At 41.6% G+C, this 8990-nt stretch overlaps 1 protein-coding gene across 1 annotated transcript; it reads right to left on the reverse strand.

Moving 5' to 3' along the window:
• Window positions 1–8: 8 nt before the first annotated feature.
• LOC137262084 (A disintegrin and metalloproteinase with thrombospondin motifs adt-1-like) lies at window positions 9–8945 on the reverse strand. The gene is made up of 15 exons (XM_067799867.1): window positions 8825–8945; window positions 8199–8381; window positions 7539–7730; window positions 6913–7095; window positions 6253–6444; window positions 5627–5809; window positions 4967–5158; window positions 4341–4523; window positions 3681–3872; window positions 3055–3237; window positions 2395–2586; window positions 1768–1950; window positions 1108–1299; window positions 432–663; window positions 9–12 (listed from the first exon to the last, which is right to left on the reverse strand). Exons 1-15 carry the CDS (start codon window positions 8943–8945, stop codon window positions 9–11), a joined length of 2607 nt encoding a protein of 868 aa, XP_067655968.1.
• Window positions 8946–8990: the final 45 nt, after the last annotated feature.

An 8990-nucleotide genomic window follows, 5' to 3' on the forward strand; every position in this document is an offset into this window, starting at 1 on the left:
ATCCTCCATCAACTGCAAAACAAAACGTGGTCAACTTTGAAATATGGTAGCAATTCATATATCTTCAATACGAAACCCCATCATTCTTTCACAATGTTGACATTGTTTTTAGGCAGCTTAATGCTGCGTATCATCAGATCAGAAATATTTCATTTGGCATCCACAATCAAAGCTGATTTCTAGGATTACTACCATTTCCCTTCGGTTCTATTCAACTCTCTCCGGAGCATTTGGCATGGAATATAGCAAAATCAGCACTTATTTCATCTCGTTACAGATCGAGATATAATGCACATCGGAGAAAAGCCTTTGCAATTAATAATTCGCTCATGAAAGAAACATCCACATTTTAAAACTTGTTGTATGCCAGCAACTTAGATGTGACATTCCACTCGAAAACAGTTCAACTTCAGAGTAAGACTACGTGATACCATATGGAAGTACACAGAAGAGGTAGGATGAAAGCAGCTGCACATTTACCTGGACATTTAGGAAGACCACAATTTCCCATTTGCGTCTCTATAAGCAGGGCTGTACAGCTGATATTATCAGCTGGTGCAACACAATTCCTGGTTCTCTCCATGCGCCCCTCTTCCCCTGGACCACAAGCGGCTGAACATACTGGAGAACTCCACTGGGTCCAATCGCTAACGTTGTCTTCGCCTAATGGTTGGAAATAAGCCAATAGTTTCATTCTTACGATGAACGAACATTGGAGTCTGTCCAAAAGTGTCCTCCAGACATACACATACTTTGTTCTCGATAGGCTTTTGGCAAAACGACAAAAAGGAATTCCTCCAAAACATCTCTAATACTCTTCAGTTTGGTTGGTAGAATATTTGAGCTCTCCTTATAATTATGTGTGTATACATCCCGTCATTGTAGAATTTTTTCTCGGAGGTAGTTTCAACAATTCTATTACATCAACCAGTACTAACATAACATCTCCGAGATTCATTGGCTCAGAGCTCTTTCAAAGTACAGCTAATTAATTACCGTCAACAAATGAGTGTATAGACCCAATTTCTAACCCCGAAAATCCCACACTGACTTGCACATATACTTTGCAGGCAGTAAGAGCCATGTAAAACAATTGTCATCACATACCACTGCAAGCTGGAACACTGCACAGTGTTTGGCTGGTTTCCATCAGTGGACCAGTGCAGTTCTTGCCACCGGCATCTGGAGCAGGGGCGTTGCACTCCCTGTATCTGCTTTGATTTGTCATGGCATTTACTCCGCATGTGACGGGGCAGGGTACGATGGACCACGATGTCCAGTTTGACAATCCTCCATCAACTGCAAAACAAAACATGGACAACTTTGAAATATGGTAGCAATTCATATATCTTCAATACGAAACCCCATCATTCTTTCACAATGTTGACATTGTCTTTAGGCAGCTTAATGCTGCGTATCATCAGATCAGAAATATTTCATTTGGCATCCACAATCAAAGCTGATTTCTAGGTTTACTACCATTTCCCTTCGGTTCTATTCAACTCTCTCCGGAGCATTTGGCATGGAATATAGCAAAATCAGCACTCATTTCATCTCGTTACAGATCGAGATATAATGCACATCGGAGAAAAGCCTTTGCAATTAATAATTCGCTCATGAAAGAAACATCCACATTTTAAAACTTGTTGTATGCCAGCAACTTAGATGTGACATTCCACTCGAAAACAGTTCAACTTCAGAGTAAGACTACGTGATACCATATGGAAGTACACAGAAGAGGTAGGATGAAAGCAGCTGCACATTTACCTGGACATTTAGGAAGACCACAATTTCCCATTTGCGTCTCTATAAGCAGGGCTGTACAGCTGATATTATCAGCTGGTGCAACACAATTCCTGGTTCTCTCCATGCGCCCCTCTTCCCCTGGACCACAAGCGGCTGTACATACTGGAGAACTCCACTGGGTCCAATCGCTAACGTTGTCTTCGCCTAATGGTTGGAAATAAGCCAATAGTTTCATTCTTACGATGAACGAACATTGGAGTCTGTCCAAAAGTGTCCTCCAGACATACACATACTTTGTTCTCGATAGGCTTTTGGCAAAACGACAAAAAGGAATTCCTCCAAAACATCTCTAATACTCTTCAGTTTGGTTGGTAGAATATTTGAGCTCTCCTTATAATTATGTGTGTATACATCCCGTCATTGTAGAATTTTTTCTCGGAGGTAGTTTCAACAATTCTATTACATCAACCAGTACTAACATAACATCTCCGAGATTCATTGGCTCAGAGCTCTTTCAAAGTACAGCTAATTAATTACCGTCAACAAATGAGTGTATAGACCCAATTTCTAACCCCGAAAATCCCACACTGACTTGCACATATACTTTGCAGGCAGTAAGAGCCATGTAAAACAATTGTCATCACATACCACTGCAAGCTGGAACACTGCACAGTGTTTGGCTGGTTTCCATCAGTGGACCAGTGCAGTTCTTGCCACCGGCATCTGGAGCAGGGGCGTTGCACTCCCTGTATCTGCTTTGATTTGTCATGGCATTTACTCCGCATGTGACGGGGCAGGGTACGATGGACCACGATGTCCAGTTTGACAATCCTCCATCAACTGCAAAACAAAACATGGACAACTTTGAAATATGGTAGCAATTCATATATCTTCAATACGAAACCCCATCATTCTTTCACAATGTTGACATTGTCTTTAGGCAGCTTAATGCTGCGTATCATCAGATCAGAAATATTTCATTTGGCATCCACAATCAAAGCTGATTTCTAGGTTTACTACCATTTCCCTTCGGTTCTATTCAACTCTCTCCGGAGCATTTGGCATGGAATATAGCAAAATCAGCACTCATTTCATCTCGTTACAGATCGAGATATAATGCACATCGGAGAAAAGCCTTTGCAATTAATAATTCGCTCATGAAAGAAACATCCACATTTTAAAACTTGTTGTATGCCAGCAACTTAGATGTGACATTCCACTCGAAAACAGTTCAACTTCAGAGTAAGACTACGTGATACCATATGGAAGTACACAGAAGAGGTAGGATGAAAGCAGCTGCACATTTACCTGGACATTTAGGAAGACCACAATTTCCCATTTGCGTCTCTATAAGCAGGGCTGTACAGCTGATATTATCAGCTGGTGCAACACAATTCCTGGTTCTCTCCATGCGCCCCTCTTCCCCTGGACCACAAGCGGCTGTACATACTGGAGAACTCCACTGGGTCCAATCGCTAACGTTGTCTTCGCCTAATGGTTGGAAATAAGCCAATAGTTTCACTATTACAATGAAATAACATTGGATTCTGTCCAAAAGTGTCCTCCAGACATACACATACTTTGTTCTCGATAGGCTTTTGGCAAAACGACAAAACGGATTTCCTCCAAAACATCTCTAATACTCTTCATTTTGGTTTGTAGAATATTTGAGCTATCCTTATAATTATGTGTGTATACATCCCGTTGTTGTAGAATTTTTTCTCGGAGGTAGTTTCAACAATTCTATTACATCAACCAGTACTAACATAACATCTCCGAGATTCATTGGCTCAGAGCTGTTTCAAAGTACAGCTAATTAATTACCGTCAACAAATGAGTGTATAGACCAATTTCTAACCCCGAAAATCCCACACTGACTTGCACATATACTTTGCAGGCAGTAAGAGCCATGTAAAATAATTGTCATCACATACCACTGCAAGCTGGAACACTGCACAGTGTTTGGCTGGTTTCCATCAGTGGACCAGTGCAGTTCTTGCCACCGGCATCTGGAGCAGGGGCGTTGCACTCCCTGTATCTGCTTTGATTTGTCATGGCATTTACTCCGCATGTGACGGGGCAGGGTACGATGGACCACGATGTCCAGTTTGACAATCCTCCATCAACTGCAAAACAAAACGTGGTCAACTTTGAAATATGGTAGCAATTCATATATCTTCAATACGAAACCCCATCATTCTTTCACAATGTTGACATTGTTTTTAGGCAGCTTAATGCTGCGTATCATCAGATCAGAAATATTTCATTTGGCATCCACAATCAAAGCTGATTTCTAGGATTACTACCATTTCCCTTCGGTTCTATTCAACTCTCTCAGGAGCATTTGGCATGGAATATAGCAAAATCAGCACTTATTTCATCTCGTTACAGATCGAGATATAATGCACATCGGAGAAAAGCCTTTGCAATTAATAATTCGCTCATGAAAGAAACATCCACATTTTAAAACTTGTTGTATGCCAGCAACTTAGATGTGACATTCCACTCGAAAACAGTTCAACTTCAGAGTAAGACTACGTGATACCATATGGAAGTACACAGAAGAGGTAGGATGAAAGCAGCTGCACATTTACCTGGACATTTAGGAAGACCACAATTTCCCATTTGCGTCTCTATAAGCAGGGCTGTACAGCTGATATTATCAGCTGGTGCAACACAATTCCTGGTTCTCTCCATGCGCCCCTCTTCCCCTGGACCACAAGCGGCTGTACATACTGGAGAACTCCACTGGGTCCAATCGCTAACGTTGTCTTCGCCTAATGGTTGGAAATAAGCCAATAGTTTCATTCTTACGATGAACGAACATTGGAGTCTGTCCAAAAGTGTCCTCCAGACATACACATACTTTGTTCTCGATAGGCTTTTGGCAAAACGACAAAAAGGAATTCCTCCAAAACATCTCTAATACTCTTCAGTTTGGTTCGTAGAATATTTGAGCTATCCTTATAATTATGTGTGTATACATCCCGTCATTGTAGAATTTTTTCTCGGAGGTAGTTTCAACAATTCTATTACATCAACCAGTACTAACATAACATCTCCGAGATTCATTGGCTCAGAGCTGTTTCAAAGTACAGCTAATTAATTACCGTCAACAAATGAGTGTATAGACCAATTTCTAACCCCGAAATTCCCACACTGACTTGCACATATAATTTGCAGGTAGTAAGAGCCATGTAAAACAATTGTCATCACATACCACTGCAAGCTGGAACACTGCACAGTGTTTGGCTGGTTTCCATCAGTGGACCAGTGCAGTTCTTGCCACCGGCATCTGGAGCAGGGGCGTTGCACTCCCTGTATCTGCTTTGATTTGTCATGGCATCTACTCCGCATGTGACGGGGCAGGGTACGATGGACCACGATGTCCAGTTTGACAATCCTCCATCAACTGCAAAACAAAACATGGACAACTTTGAAATATGGTAGCAATTCATATATCTTCAATACGAAACCCCATCATTCTTTCACAATGTTGACATTGTCTTTAGGCAGCTTAATGCTGCGTATCATCAGATCAGAAATATTTCATTTGGCATCCACAATCAAAGCTGATTTGTAGGCTTACTACCATTTCCCTTCGGTTCTATTCAACTCTCTCAGGAGCATTTGGCATGGAATATAGCAAAATCAGCACTCATTTCATCTCGTTACAGATCGAGATATAATGCACATCGGAGAATAGCCTTTGCAATTAATAATTCGCTCATGAAAGAAACATCCACATTTTAAAACTTGTTGTATGCCAGCAACTTAGATGTGACATTCCACTCGAAAACAGTTCAACTTCAGAGTAAGACTACGTGATACCATATGGAAGTACACAGAAGAGGTAGGATGAAAGCAGCTGCACATTTACCTGGACATTTAGGAAGACCACAATTTCCCATTTGCGTCTCTATAAGCAGGGCTGTACAGCTGATATTATCAGCTGGTGCAACACAATTCCTGGTTCTCTCCATGCGCCCCTCTTCCCCTGGACCACAAGCGGCTGTACATACTGGAGAACTCCACTGGGTCCAATCGCTAACGTTGTCTTCGCCTAATGGTTGGAAATAAGCCAATAGTTTCATTCTTACGATGAACGAACATTGGAGTCTGTGCAAAAGTGTCCTCCAGACATACACATACTTTGTTCTCGATAGGCTTTTGGCAAAACGACAAAAAGGAATTCCTCCAAAACATCTCTAATACTCTTCATTTTGGTTGGTAGAATACCTGACCTATCCTTATAATTATGTGTATACACATCCCGTCATTGTAGAATTTTAGTCGGAGGTAGTTTCAACAATTCTATTACATCAACCAGTACTAACATAACATCTCCGAGATTCATTGGCTCAGAACAGTTTCAGAGTGCAGCTAATTAATTACCGTCAACAAATGAGTGTATAGACCAAATTTCTAACCCCGAAAATCCCACACTGACTTGCACATATACTTTGCAGGCAGTAAGAGCCATGTAAAACAATTGTCATCACATACCACTGCAAGCTGGAACACTGCACAGTGTTTGGCTGGTTTCCATCAGTGGACCAGTGCAGTTCTTGCCACCGGCATCTGGAGCAGGGGCGTTGCACTCCCTGTATCTGCTTTGATTTGTCATGGCATTTACTCCGCATGTGACGGGGCAGGGTACGATGGACCACGATGTCCAGTTTGACAATCCTCCATCAACTGCAAAACAAAACATGGACAACTTTGAAATATGGTAGCAATTCATATATCTTCAATACGAAACCCCATCATTCTTTCACAATGTTGACATTGTCTTTAGGCAGCTTAATGCTGCGTATCATCAGATCAGAAATATTTCATTTGGCATCCACAATCAAAGCTGATTTCTAGGTTTACTACCATTTCCCTTCGGTTCTATTCAACTCTCTCCGGAGCATTTGGCATGGAATATAGCAAAATCAGCACTCATTTCATCTCGTAACAGATCGAGATATAATGCACATCGGAGAAAAGCCTTTGCAATTAATAATTCGCTCATGAAAGAAACATCCACATTTTAAAACTTGTTGTATGCCAGCAACTTAGATGTGACATTCCACTCGAAAACAGTTCAACTTCAGAGTAAGACTACGTGATACCATATGGAAGTACACAGAAGAGGTAGGATGAAAGCAGCTGCACATTTACCTGGACATTTAGGAAGACCACAATTTCCCATTTGCGTCTCTATAAGCAGGGCTGTACAGCTGATATTATCAGCTGGTGCAACACAATTCCTGGTTCTCTCCATGCGCCCCTCTTCCCCTGGACCACAAGCGGCTGTACATACTGGAGAACTCCACTGGGTCCAATCGCTAACGTTGTCTTCGCCTAATGGTTGGAAATAAGCCAATAGTTTCATTCTTACGATGAACGAACATTGGAGTCTCTCCAAAAGTGTCCTCCAGACATACACATACTTTGTTCTCGATAGGCTTTTGGCAAAACAACAAAAAGGAATTCCTCCAAAACATCTCTAATACTCTTCATTTTGGTTGGTAGAATACCTGACCTATCCTTATAATTATGTGTATACACATCCCGTCATTGTAGAATTTTAGTCGGAGGTAGTTTCAACAATTCTATTACATCAACCAGTACTAACATAACATCTCCGAGATTCATTGGCTCAGAACAGTTTCAGAGTGCAGCTAATTAATTACCGTCAACAAATGAGTGTATAGACCAAATTTCTAACCCCGAAAATCCCACACTGACTTGCACATATACTTTGCAGGCAGTAAGAGCCATGTAAAACAATTGTCATCACATACCACTGCAAGCTGGAACACTGCACAGTGTTTGGCTGGTTTCCATCAGTGGACCAGTGCAGTTCTTGCCACCGGCATCTGGAGCAGGGGCGTTGCACTCCCTGTATCTGCTTTGATTTGTCATGGCATTTACTCCGCATGTGACGGGGCAGGGTACGATGGACCACGATGTCCAGTTTGACAATCCTCCATCAACTGCAAAACAAAACATGGACAACTTTGAAATATGGTAGCAATTCATATATCTTCAATACGAAACCCCATCATTCTTTCACAATATTGACATTGTCTTTAGGCAGCTTAATGCTGCGTATCATCAGATCAGAAATATTTCATTTGGCATCCACAATCAAAGCTGATTTCTAGGTTTACTACCATTTCCCTTCGGTTCTATTCAACTCTCTCCGGAGCATTTGGCATGGAATATAGCAAAATCAGCACTCATTTCATCTCGTTACAGATCGAGATATAATGCACATCGGAGAAAAGCCTTTGCAATTAATAATTCGCTCATGAAAGAAACATCCACATTTTAAAACTTGTTGTATGCCAGCAACTTAGATGTGACATTCCACTCGAAAACAGTTCAACTTCAGAGTAAGACTACGTGATACCATATGGAAGTACACAGAAGAGGTAGGATGAAAGCAGCTGCACATTTACCTGGACATTTAGGAAGACCACAATTTCCCATTTGCGTCTCTATAAGCAGGGCTGTACAGCTGATATTATCAGCTGGTGCAACACAATTCCTGGTTCTCTCCATGCGCCCCTCTTCCCCTGGACCACAAGCGGCTGTACATACTGGAGAACTCCACTGGGTCCAATCGCTAACGTTGTCTTCGCCTAATGGTTGGAAATAAGCCAATAGTTTCATTCTTACGATGAACGAACATTGGAGTCTGTGCAAAAGTGTCCTCCAGACATACACATACTTTGTTCTCGATAGGCTTTTGGCAAAACGACAAAAAGGAATTCCTCCAAAACATCTCTAATACTCTTCATTTTGGTTGGTAGAATACCTGACCTATCCTTATAATTATGTGTATACACATCCCGTCATTGTAGAATTTTAGTCGGAGGTAGTTTCAACAATTCTATTACATCAACCAGTACTAACATAACATCTCCGAGATTCATTGGCTCAGAACAGTTTCAGAGTGCAGCTAATTAATTACCGTCAACAAATGAGTGTATAGACCAAATTTCTAACCCCGAAAATCCCACACTGACTTGCACATATACTTTGCAGGCAGTAAGAGCCATGTAAAACAATTGTCATCACATACCACTGCAAGCTGGAACACTGCACAGTGTTTGGCTGGTTTCCATCAGTGGACCAGTGCAGTTCTTGCCACCGGCATCTGGAGCAGGGGCGTTGCACTCCCTGTATCTGCTTTGATTTGTCATGGCATTTACTCCGCATGTGACGGGGCAGGGTACGATGGACCACGA

Source organism: Haliotis asinina, chromosome 14 (assembly GCF_037392515.1).
Source record: "Haliotis asinina isolate JCU_RB_2024 chromosome 14, JCU_Hal_asi_v2, whole genome shotgun sequence".
Taxonomy (NCBI): domain Eukaryota; kingdom Metazoa; phylum Mollusca; class Gastropoda; order Lepetellida; family Haliotidae; genus Haliotis; species Haliotis asinina.

What these genes read in the sequence shown, in the direction of transcription:
- LOC137262084 (XM_067799867.1), bottom strand. Translation starts at nt 8,945, where the DNA reads ATGACAAATCAAAGCAGATACAGGGAGTGCAACGCCCCTGCTCCAGAT. An exon ending in CAGTGTTCCAGCTTGCAGTG is followed by an intron (nt 8,382 to 8,824) that starts GTATGTGATGAC and finishes TCCAACCATTAG; the next exon opens with GCGAAGACAACGTTAGCGAT. An exon ending in CAGTGTTCCAGCTTGCAGTG is followed by an intron (nt 664 to 1,107) that starts GTATGTGATGAC and finishes TCCAACCATTAG; the next exon opens with GCGAAGACAACGTTAGCGAT.